Raw genomic sequence first — 16,189 nt, forward strand, 5'->3', positions numbered from 1 at the left:
GAAACCTTCAAGTTGACTAATGATGACACAAATTTTAATACTTCTATGGGATCTAAGATTTTTTTTTCCAAAGGTGGACATGCGCAAATTTGATGGCAAGGATCCTCTAACATGGATAAATCAAATGAAGAATTTTTTGAGGTACATCAAACCCCATATGGACAAAAGATCACAATGACTTATATCTAGAACCAGATTAATTCCTTTGGTATCATTGGCTTTATACCCATAGGAGGAGAGCGGGTCTCGCCATATCATGGTCAATTTTTACAGAACTCCAAGCACAATATAACAATAGTGTGACAGAAAACTTCTTTAGCCAACTTACTAAGCTTCAACAAACAAGATTAGTTCAGGATTATATTCAAAAATTCCAAAATCTATCTTTAAGAGTGGATACAATTACTTGAATGATTTATTCTTGGGTGGTCTCAAGAATAACATTCAACATGAGGTACGCATGTTTAGTCCTAGCTCTGTAAATGAGTCTTTTATATTGGCACGCAAGGTAGAGGAGGAGTTCTTGATTCCTAGAAAGCAAGGGGCTAATGTGACAATCGAAAAAGGTTATTCAACACCTTATCTTCCTTAGCCTACTAGGTTGACTCCACAACAAATTGAGGAGAAAACAGTGAAAGGATTGTGTTTCAATTGTGATAGCAAATACAGTCGAGGACATAAATGTAGTGAAAAGAAATTGTTCTATATTGAAGGTCCAAGTGAGGAAGAAGAGGATGAGCCCATATTAGAGGAGGATAGGGATTCAGGTGAGGAATCACATGATTCTCAACCAATCATTTCTTGTCATGCACTTTCAGGTTTCAATACGCCACAAACTCTCAAGGTAGTGGGTTTCTTAAAGAAGCAAAAAGTAATAGTGTTGATTGACTGAGGTAGTATCCATAATTTCATCAATAAAAAGTTGGTAACTCTTCTAAATTGTTTTATATATCCAGCCCCAGAGTTTCAGGTTTTGATTGCAAATGGGGGCACAGTTAGTTGTTCAGGGAAGTGTCATAGCATCAAATTATCCATGGGAGATTATCAACTTGATACCCCAATGTATGCGATATCTATGGGTGTGGCAGATATTGTTTTGGGAGTACAATGGCTTACTACATTGGTAACAATTGAGATGAACTTCCAAGAACTATTCATGCGATTTCAATCAAAAGGAAAGGTAGTGGAGCTAAGGGGATTGATGGCAAAATCCCCACAAATGGTAAGCTCTCATCAAATGCAAAAGTTTCTTAAAAAAGGAGTGGATGGATTTGTGGCCCAGCTATGTTCATTAGAAGTCTCTCAATCTAATGCTCTTATTCATCCAGATTTACAAGCAATAATTGATTGTCACTCAGTGATTCTTGGAGATATGACTAAAGGATTTCCTCCTAAGAGGGATCATGACCATGCCATACAACTAGCTCTAGAGAGCTAGCCACCAAACATCAGGCCTTATAGGTACCCACACATACAAAAAAGTGCGAAAAAATTGTTGAGGAAATGCTAGAGGTAGGAATTATCAGGCATAGCCAAAGTGCGTACTCCTCACCTGTTGTGATGGTGTGTAAGAAGGATGAAACTTGGTGCATGTGTCTAGATTATAGAGTGCTCAACAAGTGCACCATTAAAGATAAGTTTCCTATTCTAGTCATTGATGATCTTCTAGATAAATTAAATGGAGCTATGTATTTTACCAAGTTAGATCTTAGATCGGGTTATCACCAAATTCGGATTAAGGAGGAAGATATTTGCAAGACAACATTTTGAACTCATGAGGTTCATTATGAATTTTTGGTGATGACATTCGGTCTTACCAATGCACCATCTACATTCCAAAGTTTGATGAATTCCATTTTTAAGAAGTTCTTGAGAAAGTTTGTGTTAGTGTTTTTTGATGATATGTTAATTTATAACAAGACTTGGGAAGAACATCTACAGCATGTAGATCAAGCATTGCAATTACTCAAAGATCATCAACTCTATGCTAAGCCATCCAAGTGTGCTTTTGGTCTTAAGGAGGTGGAGTATTTGGGACACAGTTTCACATGAAGACGTAAAGGTGGACCCTAACAAAATTAAGGCTATCATGGAGTGGCCTATTCCAAAAACCATTAAGAAGCTGAGGGGTTTCTTGGGATTGATTGGGTACTATAGAAGATTTGTGAAGAATTATGGTCATATAGCAGTACCCCTTACCACTCTATTGAAGAAGGATGCTTTTCATTGGAATGAATCTGCTAATGTAGCAGTTGAGCAATTGAAGAAAGTTATGTGTACAACTCTAGTGCTTGCCACGTCGGACTTCACCAAGGAATTCATTGTGGAATGTGATGCTTCTGAAAATGGGATAGGAGCAGTTCTCATACAAGAAGGTCGACCAATTGCTTTTGAGAGTCGTAAATTAAAATGTAAAAATCAACTCAAACCTATTTATAAGAAGGAAATGCTAGCAATCCTTTATGTAGTTAAAAAATGGAGGCCTTATTTAATGGGTCACCACTTCAAGGTTAAGACAGATCATGATAGCCTAAAATATTTTTTGGAACAAAGACTATCTTCATAAGAGCAACAAAAATGGGTCACTAAGATGTTGGGATATGATTTTGAAATTGTATACAAGAAAGGGAAGGAAAATATTGTGGCCGATGCACTTTCTAGGAAGGATGAAAAAGATGAAGCCTCATTGTGTGCCCTTTCAATATCACAAGAAAACTGGATGTTAGAAGCCAAAGAAGAGTGGAAAAATGATGTTGCGACAAGTAATCTCATCCAGCATAATAAAAGTGACCCTAGTAGTTCAGATAAGTTTTGTTTAAAGGGGGATATTCTTTGGTATAAAGAGCGCTTTTATCTCTCCATGAATTCCATTTTTAAACACAAGATTCTCAAAGAACTACATGAGTCCCCAATTGGTGGTCATTCAAGATTTTTGAAGACATTTTATTAGGTCAAGCAAGATGTTTTTTGGGAAGGGCTAAAAGGTGATGTTCAAAAATTTGTGGCTGAATGTTTGGTTTGTCAAAGAAATAAGGGGGAAACAATTAAGACACTAGGTCTCTTGCAACCTTTATCTATTCCGTAGCCAACATTGGGGAGAGGTATCCATGGACTTCATTACAGGGCTTCCCAAATCTAAAGGTCATAATGTCATAATGGTAGTAGTTGATTGCCTCACTAAATACGCGCATTTCATTGCATTATCACATCTTTTTACTACAAGTATAGTGGCAAAAGTTTTCTTGGAGAATATCCAAAAGCTACATGGTACACCTAAGGTTATTGTCAGTGATCGTGATCCTAACTTTACTAGTCACTTTTGGAAAGATTTATTCTCATGTTTGGGTACTCAATTGGCTCATAGTTCTTCATACCATCCTCAATCAGATGAGCAAACTGAGGTTGTTAATATGGTTGGTTCAAGCTCATAGTTCTTCATACCATCCTCATAGTTCTTCGTCCAATGCTTCAAGTGTTCTTCCCATGTTTTACTGTAAATAAGGATGTCATCAAAGAATACCAGCAAGAACTTACGCAACTGTTTGTTGAAGATGCACTTAATGCAGGATTGAAAAGTAGCTGGTGCATTCGTCAATACGAATGGCATGACCAAGAACTCATGATGCTCGTAGTGACAATGGAAAGCCGTCTTTTCCACATCCTCCTTCCGCATGTGGATCTGATGGTATCTAGAGTAGAGATCAATTTTAGAGAAATAAAATACATCATGCAACTCATCCATCTATATATCAATTTTAAGAATAGGGTACTTATTTTGTATTGTCTTGTTGTTTAATGCACGGTAATCCACACACATGTGTAATGTCCCATCCTTCATTTTCACCAAGATCACTAATGATGCAAAAGGGCTAGAAGGGACAAATCCATCCCTTCTTGAGCAACTCCTGAATCATCTTCTCAATTTCATCTTTAAATTTCCTAGGACGATGGTATGGCGTAGTGATAACTAGTTTGGTGTCGGCTTCCAATTCGATGGTGTGCTCAAAACTATGATGGGGAGGTATGCCAGGAAGGAATGTCTGCAAAACCATTATCATGTGTATTCAAGATTACTTGTAGCTCATCATCTTGATGGGGCGTTGATTCCTCTTTTATTGGTTCTGCTGAAACAAAGCAATGTGCAACCCAAGAAATGTCATCATGTTGAAAAATGGCCTCCATTTGTCATTTGTTGTGTAGAAACTTCCTTTGGTCCCTCATTGGCCATCCCTCTGAGAACGACCTCCTTTCCATCAACCGAAAAATTAAAGTCCATCCGTTTGAAGCTCTGTGTGTATTCATCAAGTGACTCCATCCATTGTATGCCTGAAATGACTTCCATATCATTCAAGTCTACCGTAAAGAAATCCTTCATTACTATGCAATTCGCCATGGTGATAGTTGGGGAACAAGGTGTGTGCAGGGTAAGAGGGTTATTGTAAAAACCCCGTCTAGTTACTACTCTTTAATTCACCAATTTTCTATGCAAATTTATTGTTTGACATTTTGTCAACATTCGACAAGCAACACTAATACCAAATATTGCTAAATAATAAACCAAGCTGGGGCTATGAACATCTATTCATTAAATTTTAGTTTTGGTATGGAGATACCAATAAGAGCAATATCATCATATCATTCACTGTAATAAAAATATTGTGCAGATCACAATTCTATAATGTGAAATCAGCTTGTATCTGCAAGAAAATTCTGTAATTTATTTTAAAACCTCAGATCAGAACTACACATTAATATTGGCACTTGGATTGCACTCAAATGTACCTAGCCGTGCCTCCAAAATGTCATCCCTTTACTGCCAATTCTAGCTGCAAGTTAGGAATACCTTGCCCTCTACAAGTGTGCAGTGTTGGGCACGTGTAAGGGCCTATTACTTGACGTGTCTCCTTCTATACCTCAGCACGACTGACACTATGTATTGTATGCTCCAACAAGTGTGACGTGGCTTCCCACAATTGTTCTAATGCAAAACGCAAGGAGAAATATGCAATGATAATGCCGACAGTTTTGGGTAAAAATCTAGTCACAAAATAGGATGACCAGCCACAACGTGTGAGACAGAGTCTCTCCTACCTTAAAGGGAAGACTCCCCCTTCTCACCGTTCCTTGGATCAACTCAAGGTAAGCAAGAAGTCAAGAGATTTTATAAAATGGGTGTTACCAATATCCTTTCTTCTTATCTTTCAAAATAGAATCTATTTATTCGTGGAGCGAGTAATGGGCAAGGTGAATCTCTAACTACACTTCTATCAAGAGCTGGAAACATTGATACTGATAAACCTTCACTAATTCAAAGGCTAGTTGAAAATGTACCGGTTTGACTCTAAGTCCGGTCATACTTTTGTATGCAAAAACTTTATAGTTAGGGCACAAAGACTCCTAAAAGTAAGAATAACTTAACTATTTTGTGAACTAAGAAAGAAGTATAAGCTACAGACAAAGCTTCTAGTTGTGCACTTCCACAATTGCTTCTGGTCAAAGCTTTGACTCAGATTGCTTACAAACTCTTTTATATTCAATTCACAAGATACAATTACCCAAAACACAAGATAACATGAATCAAAGATAACTTAGATGAATTATAGACAAAGCTTATAACTCATACAAGTAACAATCTCACTTAATCAAAGTTAAGTTTCCAATGCTCCTTTGTATTCACTTTCTCTCAAAATAGTGCTACACAAACAAAGTTCTGTTGGCACAATTTCTCTAGAGCTCACTTGCATAAAGATAAAGATATTTTTTACAATGAGGGGGGACTCCTTTATATAGGCACAAGAGTTGAGAAAAAGGTGGAGGAAAAAGTGGGAGCAACTCAACCAACATTGACCTAGTGTAACTAAAAGAGAAAATATAGGGTTACATGCAATTGCATATGCAACTCGCATTACATCTTTTACATACACATTTAACTCGCATTACATGTAATTACATCTTTTCATGTAATGCATTCTCTTAGACCTACAAACAGAAATTAAAAACAAAAACAACAATCTTAAAGATTGTTTCTCGGTGCCTTGAATTTGACGATGATATCACGCACTATGGGAAGATCAACACTTTCCATGGTCTTTGATATGGCTTCAATCATCACTGCATCTACATATGCTGATTGTACAACCTTGGAATTTGTTGCCAAAGAATCTAACAAGTGTTTTGTCGAGGATTTATACAAGACAAACTTATTCGTTGTGTGCAAACCAAAGTCTTCAGAATCTACATCAACATTGATCCTGATTTTATATTCTGAGCTTACCCTTTCAACTGCAATGAGATTACCAAATTCATCAATAACATGGCATCCCATTTGTTCCAAATCACAAGTAACACCTGTTTCAACTGCTTGACAATCTCCAAGGGCTGCCTACAACTCTGTAATCAGCTTCCTTAACGTTTCCTCTTTGTAACCAATAAGTCCTTAAAATTTAAAGAAAATTTTACATGATGGAAGAATGTCACATGAGACCAAGGCATCTAGATCAAATCTTGCTATCTCATCCCAATCATTGAGGATTTCCATCAAATCATTTGCTTCTCAAGTCAAAGAAGAGATCGAGTTTCGGTCCATTTCATTTATCTCTTTGACGTGCCTAATAACTTCAAATATCTCCATGATAGCTCGAAGTTCTTCAAAGATGATTTCCCCTATCCAAAACTTGGCGGCTTCAATCAGCTTCCTTTCCTTAGATGTCTGAGACATAACAACACTTTGAGAAGATTGTTGCTGAATGACCTCGTTTAGGCGAGAAACTTCCAGTTTCAGTTGATTTTTCTTCTCACATAACTCATGATTGCTCTTTGATACATTAGCCAATGCATCTTGAGCATCTTGTAAACAAATCAGATGTGACTGTTTCTCGATTTCAACCTTATTAAATTTGTAATCAAAACGAGTAAGTTCTTCCACAAGTTTGTCCACTAAGGGCTCAACAACTTCAACAAATTTGGTTTTATCTGAATCAACCAAAATCTTTGAAACAATCTTATCTTTCAAAGATTTGGTTTTCGTCTTTTTGTTAGGGAGATTATTTGGATGTACAACCACTTTTCTTCTCTTTGTTGTTATTCTGCTCAACCATGTAGGCAAGCTAAAACCTTCATCCGTAGAAGCAGGTACAATGGATATCATGGGCATTGATCTAGATTGTATTTCAATTGTAACGAAGCAAGATTCAATGTGTAGAGCTGAAGGTATAGGAGCATGCTGAGAGGACTCTGCCATGAAAAGCTCAAAACCTAGCAAAGATGTATCAAGTTGGGAAACTTGACCACTTGTAAGAGTTGGAAAATCCTCAAACAGATTTGCCAAATGCTCATATTGTTCATTTGCGAGAATGAGAGGAACAACAAAAGAACTAGGAAGAGCCATTGTATTAACTTTTGAGCCTGGGATAGGAGTGAAAATAGTGGAGAATGAATCCACATCGTCATCTACCTCATCCAGAAAGGGTGCTTCAAATATAGACGATGCACGAGCTTGTGCAGGCCTTGGGGGAGATATGATCATGACTTCCCCTTCTTCATCTGTATCTTCTTTATCTGATTCTATCTCTAGTTCCTCTTCTAATTCTTCCTCTGATTCTTGAATTGGTTTAGAGATCTAAGATGACTTTGAACCTTTTCCACCCTTTAATTTGAATTTCAGAGAACTCTTAACATGAAAAGATGAGGCACCATCTTTCCCTGTAATCTCTAGCTGTGACTTCCTGCTAGGAGGGCCAAAGCTTCCACAATCCAAACCCATCTTAAGAACTATTTTAAGGCCTTTATTTTTTAGCCATTTGTTATATTTACCAAAATGGATTGAAATCTATCCATGATAGATGTACCTTCTTTCTCTTGCCACTGAAGAGGGAAAGGGCACTTTTTATCAAAATCGTCTTGATGAAATTTTGAATCAAGGATGTTGCTGTCATCTTCAACTTGGAAATCTGAAGGAATCTCCAGCATGTTGAGATCGATTATCTGTTGCAGGGTTAATCTACAGTAGTCCATCTTCATTATGTCAAGCTTTGTTCTCATATTAATCCAGATGTCCTCGATGCAATGAACATGCATATAAGCTCTTTTCATTTGAGAATTCATTTCTCGATAATCAAAGTCAAATCTGACTTTGAACTTCCTCAAGGTGATTAATTGCAACTGTGCTTCCATGCTCTTTGCTTTGGGCACAAAATTGATTGAATAGTTGTCAATCACCAAGGGTTTGGCTGAAGTAATATTGAAACCAGGCCTATGCATAGCATGCTGATCACTTTGCACGTCCATGAGCTATCTAGCTAGCTCCATCAAGATGATTTGATTTGTAGCATACCTAGGTAAGGTATACAGTGCATCTTTGAAATACTCAACTCTCAAGCATGTAAAAGTTGGATACTGAATGAAAATACAGCCGTATTGATTCACCTTTTCCCATGTTGCATCAAATACCCTCTTGACGGATAACTGTCTATCGAATAAGCACCAGAAATGCCCAAAGAAAGCATCTTGAACTCTTCTCTAATTAAATTTACTATTTTCCAGAATGATTTGGTCATAGTAATCCCAAATAGGAATCTAAAGACGATCTCCCTTGGTTGAGAGACCATAGAAAGATCCCATGGCAGCAGCAATGTAGACAAGGCAGGAGTTCATGTAAAAAGGTGCTGAAGTTCCCACGTTGAGCCACAATAAGATAACCAGTAAATTTGTAAACTGCAAACAGATAACCATGTATATGCATCCACTCATTAAACAACAAATTGCATTGCATATAGTTAGATAACAGGAAAAAGTGCAGCACACCTAGTATGAATTTGATGATTGTTTGATGGCTCTACTCGATGAATGAAATGAGACACGAACTATGCTCTAGCGTTGACACCAATTAAGGATCAGGGATCTTCTAATTTGATTATTTGTCCACCATAATTGGTTTTTGATATCACAAATTGATTATTAATAATTGTCAGAGGCATATAAGGGCTTCAATTATCAGATTGATAACTAATAATTATCGTTTCTGCTGATATTGTAAGTCATTATTATTCTTTCGGGAAATAGCCTTTTAATGTTGTCTTGTGGTTGTTGTAGGCACACGCATGAATGAAGGAGAATTTGCGAACTCAGATATAAAGGATGATCATGATTGCAATTTGGCAAACTTGAGAGTTAAATGGACATACTATGAATGGTTTGGAGGTACGCACGGGAGAGAAAGGATATATGCATGCGACACAATATATGTTACCCAGTGAAGAACAAATACTGCATACCGCAACTGGACATGGTGTCTACACATTTGAAGGACGAAGAAAATGACTGTGATTCCCTGCGATATACTTGGGAGCGGCAATATAATGATCCGACTGGATGATAATATCAAATTTCTCAATTTACCACGAAGAAAATGAATCCAGAGTATTGCCTAGAGGTGACTTTGGCAAATTTCTCAAGTTAGCTAGATAACATCTGCAACTAGTTAAAATATTCAGCCTCATTTACAATGATAGTTTGTTCCCTTAATAACAAATACATTCGCATGGAACATTGATTACCATCAGCAGTGGAATATTCAAAAGTATGATCAAAGTTAGGTATTATAAAGTGCAAATTAAATATATTCATTGCACACGATTAGGACTATGGTTTATTAACTTTTATTTTTGGGTTGGTTATGTGTTATGAAGGAGTGCGATGCTTAAAAAGGCAACGCATACCTCTTACTTGTCTATATATATAGATGTGAAAAACAAATGAGACAAGACACAATTCATATTTTTTGCTTTAAATTTTTTTACATATCCAAGTTATATATGCTCACTTGATATATTATATTCATCTGTTGGCCAAGATTGAGTGATTGAACAAAGCTCTAGGATTTGAATTATTGGGTGAATTTTGTGAGGTCCAGATAAATTCGTAGTAGATGGATCATCTGTAAGGAGTGTCTTTATTTCGATTTTATTTCCAACATAATTATTTATTTTAAATTTTGGAGTTGAAATATAATTAAGATGTGTCTTATAATTATTTTTTAAATTCTATAAATATTTTAATGTTCGGACAAGTTGATTGAGTCGTTTTTGCATTTTAAACTTGATAAACATAGATATTGTAAAATATTTAATTGTTTCCCTATTCATGTGTAGTTTGTTTCCATATCACAGGAAATAAAGTGCATCCTAGACTAGTTTAAAACTGTATTCGTATAATTGATCCGTTGCGTTTGGATTGTTCATTTGTTTATAGTTTAAGTACATTGAACTTTATAAAGTTGCACATTTCAACTTATAATATTGACTTTTGTTTTCCCATTTAATTAAGCACTGGTCTTTATATTACTCTTAATTCGTGATCCATACGTCGGCAATCTCTCCTTTGAAGATTTAATATATTCATTTGTGGCATTAATCCATAATTATTCTTTAAAACACTCTTACTTTTGTACAATCATTTACTTTTGTTTTTAATTGTTATTTGCAAGTTAAAAGCTTTCTATAATTCTTGCCATTTTGGAAGCCTTCATTACATTTGTATTTTAATCATTTTTCTCTAAGCATCCTGGGCTTAAGTGTTTTGTTCAGGATTGGGTACACCCACCTTGGTTTTGTAGAGCCAAAAGTGTAGGGAACTTGAACTACACTGTTCAATTCCGTCAAGTTGGCCATAACCGGTTGGATAACCCAGCATCAAGTTGGCAAGACTCGTAGGATTCCAATATGCAGTTTTGGGAACCAACAGGTTGGTCAGCTTCCTCTGTGCGACACCTCGGCCCGTAGAGGGAAAGTTCACATGGAGGGTCGAGAGCATGCTTGTTGAGGATTTTCCTTTCCTGAAACCGAATCGAGACTGTGACAATTTTGTTCGCTAAATATCTTATTTTCGACCAGTTTTCAGAGAGTTTCTTCCATAAGTCATTGGGTGTCATTGATCTATGTTTGATTCCTTGAAAGATCCCTCAATAATGCCATAACAAAAGTAGGAGTGGGTTCTAAATTTTCCATTCTATCAACTGAGTGGGATCTCCTTCATTTCTGGATATAAACTTTCATTCACTATCCACAGGTTGGTAGGATCACTTGCTCTGATACCACTATAATGTTCCTCCATCACTAATATGAAAAATGACTCCACTACCTCCAGTATGTAGCTTGAAGGTCAAATTTCAATGCATACGGTATGATTCAATGCCGCATGGGTAGGGAAATGGTGTTTGTATGGTGCAATTGGAAGTATGTTGTACGGTGACAATATGGAAGATGTTTGTATGGTAACAGTTTAGGTCACACGACAATAATAGTTTGTGTACCGGGAGAAGGGAAGAACAATGTACGGTGGAGATTCCTTGGTAGTGGTATGGTGGAGGTTAATCACTACTAGTTGGTATGGTGATAAGTAACCATATGCAGTTAGGTCGTACAATATGTGTAGTTGGTTGTTGTCCAGTGATGTAGGAGGGTTGTATGGTGGTTTATGAATGTTGTACATAAGTTAGCAGTCTGCCAAGAGTGAGTGTCGTCGTGGGTGATGTGGGGTTCGGTAGGATGGAGGAGGATGAATGCAACCAATACCCGTATGGATTGAGGGATGCCTTCTCCACGGATTGGAGTACACTCTTAGATGCTAGATCAGATGTAGGCTGAGACAATAATGTGAATAATATATTCTCCAAACACAAATTAATGCCAACACAAGTATTTGCAACCCAATTCCACACACACACACACACACACACACATATAAATTTTTGCAAACAAGTATGGTGCTCCTACTAGTCTGGTTCGAGCCAAGTTTACACAAACGGAATAGGGTCAGGGTTTAATCCCACCAAAACTGAAAATAGACAAGTAGGGAAGGTCTTCCACTTCGGAAATGGTGAACAATACAAAACTACAAGAAGAATTTGTAGTACAAAGAAATAATCCAAATTGCATGCCTAAACAACTGAACCTCACGGACATAAATACCATGTTGAGGGAGAAACTAAGTGCCGACAAAAAACACAACAAACTCCTACGGAAACAATTAAAATAAAAATGGGTCCGAGATATGCTAAATCAATCGGCTCATAAACAAAGTTTTTAAAAATTTATTTATTTTATGATGAGAACATTACAGAAGCACTACTAACCATGTAAATGTTCCTCCTAGGTCCCACAAGAAAAAAGGCCATTCACCTTTCTAGGTGTTTGTAAAATTCTATCAGTTCAAACCCATAATAGGTGGAATGTCCAAAATGTCCCACAACCACAACACTGCCCCTCTGACGTGTATCCCGAATTGGTAACTACACTAAAGAAGCAAACTAGCAACATTGTTGGACATGGCTCCCTCCTTCATGAAGGGAAGCGTACCAAACCAATCCCTCATCCCACACCTATGTAGTAATCGAAATAAAAAACTCAGCAATCATTATCTGTTCCAGGTAGTGGATTGTTACAACAGCATAGGAATATTTTCAGACTCGATTCTGACTTCCTGCACACATACTCTAAATTTTTTCGTCAACACCGAACAAGGATGGAGTTTGGTGTTTACAATCTTGCACTCTCGCTGTTTAATCCAGTAACGGCCCTCTTGCTTTGCCAAATAACAATGTTGTTCTCAGGTAATGAGAGATGGATTTCCAGCAACATATGCCCCATCAATGCTAGCATTTTTTAAAAATCTTTTTCATCCCAGTTAGCTATTTTCCACTAGCAGCTATAACAGCCAGAGACCCACACATCCCAATGAATTGTTGTGCAATAACTTTGTCTTTTATGAAATAGAACTCAAGAAAGAGTCTCCATGACTATCTCGGACCCAGAAGAATACACGAAAATACTCCAATCTTGCACTTAAGATAAGAAAAACTCTCACACGTGTTGCTCCTAGCAAGATTGTTGAAATTGGTAGCTTTGGTCAGATAAATATGGATAACAATATGATCAATATACCAAGATGATCATTACTTGGAACATATTCGATCTGATTTTATGGATGATCAATTTGCTTCAACAATAAGATCGATATTATGCTATGATTTCAACTAGTAAGTATGCATGTATATGTATCAATATACACGATGTATATGGATAACAATATGATCAATATAACAAGATGATCATATACTTGGAACATATTCGATCTGATTTTATGGATGATCAATTTGCTTCAACAATAAGATCAATATTATGCTATGATTTCAACGAGTAAGTATGCATGTATATGTATGTATATTGATTTCAACTAGTAAGTATGCATGTATATGTATCAATATACATACATATACATGCATACTTACTAGTTGAAATCATAGCATAATATTGATCTTATTGTTGAAGCAAATTGATCATCCATAAAATCAGATCGAATATGTTCCAAGTATATTACTGCAGATTTACATCATGCTCCAAAATGATCAAATCATATTAATTAAGATACATGACAGATCAGATATTATTGGCATTTTGTATTGCAAGATTGGACTTCATACTGACAGCCACCAATTGGTATTTATTATTGTGGATTGGGCATCATATTATATCTGCCGATCATGATGCATTTGTATTATCATTATAGCCACTGATCTTTGGGTTTGTATTTGTTAATTTGTGTTTGCATAACCACCGATAACAATCGGTAATGTTAAGGTAATGAAGAGGTATGTATAAAAGAAATGTTGATGAATAGACTTGTCTCCTATGAGGAGGCATACCTATTCATCAATATGCCTCCTCTTGACATGTAAACATATATATACCAATGAAGATCAAACTTCAAAGAACACACAGTAATCTATCAGTGCACTCTACTTGGAGTTTGATCTTTGTTGATATATATTCATTGTTCATATTCAAATCTAATTGAAGTGCAGTCCATAACTGCAGATATATATATTTGAAGCACTGATCATTATCACAGCATAAATCTCTTCGGGATCAAATACCATTAGATAAAATTCAGACATGTGAATTTAGGATCAGTATTTTTCAATATTGATTTAGTATCGCCTTCATATTTGTCAAGCTCCAGATTATTAATATTCTGATTACAATCTGTAGAACAGTACTATGATTAGTTAGAATCATATTCTGAAAATTTGAAAACAACATATAGTCATTTTGGAAATAAATTTAATCATCTTTAACATGGTATCAGAGCCTTCCTAAGGAAGATCCAATTCCAATTAAATTTGAGAGTTCAGATTATTCAAAACTCAAATATTATCCCTCTTGAAATTGAAATCACATTCCATTCTTCATAATGTTGAGTGTAATCAGATTTGAGAATCGTCTTGAAGGTGCAACCAATATTACATCAAGAAAATTTAGAATCATGATGATATTGAAAGAAAATAAATTAGACTCTCTTGTGAAAGAAAACAAACCAGAACCAGAGAATGATCTTGAGAAAACTCAATGGATTGAGAAGAACAGAAAGGCTATGAAACTTATAGTATATGCTGCTAGGAATGTATAGTACCTATCTTATCAAGACAAGATACTGCATATCTAATAATTAAATTGCTTTCAACGTTTGAAATAAACAACACAAGTAAAATCCTTGCTCTAAAGAGGCAACTTAATCATGTAAAAATGAACAAGGGAGAGTCGATCACTGCATATTTTATGAGATTTATAGAACTAAGAGATCAGCTCTCAATAGTTGGAAATCAATTTGATAGCAAAGAGTTAACATTAATAGCTCTAGGTGGCCTACCATCTTCATGGGAGTCATTTATTCAAGGAATAAGTGCAAGGTCAAAACTCCCTAAATTTGATATATTGAGAACAGATTGTTTACAAGAAGAATCTAGACTGATAACAAGAGGGAACAATCAGAAATGAATAGATGGGGATATTCATGTATTAAACACAAATTCTCATAAGAAAAATCTCAAAAGAAAGAAGAATACTTATGGAAAGGGGTCGTCCAAGAAGAGGAAAGACATTTCCCAAATACAGTGTTTCAGATGTGACCAGTATGGACACTATGCAATTAAGTGTTCGGATAGAACAAAGCAACAAGTATCCTTTGCTAAAGTTGGAAAGACAAATATAGAACATGATTATGAGAAATTTGATTTCTACTCAAAATTATCAAGCCAAGTATTAAACAAATTCAATAGCTAGATGATTGATAATGGTTCATCAAGACACATCACATGGTTCAAAGAACACTTAGATGCTATGGTAGAAGAAGCTGACGAAGAAGTAACTATTGGGGATGATTTTGCAGATCTAGTAAAGAGGGTTGGAACTTGCCCAATAAATTTGAAGTCTAGCATCTCTCTAGAACTCAGTGGAGTATTGTTTTTGCTGAGAGTTAAGAGGAACCTAATATCCATCTCTACTCTTGAAGATAATGGATATAGGGTTACCTTTATGGATGGAAAAGTTTCACATGGCCAAACAACTCCAACATATAAAAAGCACAAACTATTGCTATAAGACAAGGATATCTTTACAAACTTTGCATAGACATAAATCAAGCCCTTATTCATGAGACGTCTGACTGAAATGAAATTTGGCATCGAAGATTAAGACATTCATTTTTTCCCCTACCTTTAGTTTAAAAATTGGCGCCAAAGTTGTCTAAACTAAAACAAATTCACAAATGAGCATGCAAAGGGTGTGCCCTAGTAAAAAAAAGAATTTACTAGAATTAGTCCACTCTGACTAATGTGGACCTGTGTCTATACCCTCTATGGGAGGTTTCTTATATTATGTAATCTTTGTAGATGACTTCTCTAGAAAGACCTGGATCTATTTTCTTAAGTGTAAAGAGTTAGAAAAAATCCTTAAAAGGTCTAAGGAGTTAAATCTCTTACAGAAAACTTGATCGTGAATAAAATCAAAGTACAGAGAAGAGATAATGGGAAGGTATACACCTCATAATTTTTTAAGGAATTTTGTGTAAATGTTGGGATCAAGAGGGATTTTATTGTACCCTACAATCCACAACAAAATGGTGTTGCTGAGATAAAGAATAAAACTATTGTAGAAGCTACTAGAGAAGTGTTGTACAACCAAAACATAGAAACTTCATTTTGGTTAGGAGCCTCTAGGACAATTGTCTACATTGAAATTAGATGTCCCCACTCACATTTGGATAACAAAACTTCTAAAGAAGCATTTACCAGTGTAAAACTTGATATAAGTCACTTAAGGATTTTTGGCTTCCTTGTCTACATTCATGTGCCTAA

The 16,189-nt window shown here is 36.0% G+C and overlaps 1 protein-coding gene across 4 annotated transcripts in view; it reads left to right on the forward strand.

Annotated features, from left to right (window-relative positions):
* The window catches only part of LOC149561967 (Polynucleotidyl transferase, ribonuclease H fold protein with HRDC domain-containing protein), a 228,701-nt gene that overhangs the window by 200,199 nt on the left and 12,313 nt on the right, over positions 1-16,189 (forward strand). Inside the window, exon 13 of one of the 4 annotated variants that reach the window (XM_089825492.1) lies at positions 9,091-9,837. The exons of the other annotated variants lie outside the window; for them this stretch is intronic. Coding sequence (XP_089681618.1) covers positions 9,091-9,106 — 16 coding nt within the window. The 3' untranslated portion in view covers positions 9,107-9,837. Of the gene's footprint in view, positions 1-9,090; positions 9,838-16,189 lie in introns of those variants that run through there. 4 annotated transcript variants of the gene reach the window in all.

This window comes from Cupressus sempervirens, chromosome 4, assembly GCF_028749045.1.
Source record: "Cupressus sempervirens isolate cs-2001-9-10 chromosome 4, ASM2874904v1, whole genome shotgun sequence".
NCBI lineage: Eukaryota > Viridiplantae > Streptophyta > Pinopsida > Cupressales > Cupressaceae > Cupressus > Cupressus sempervirens.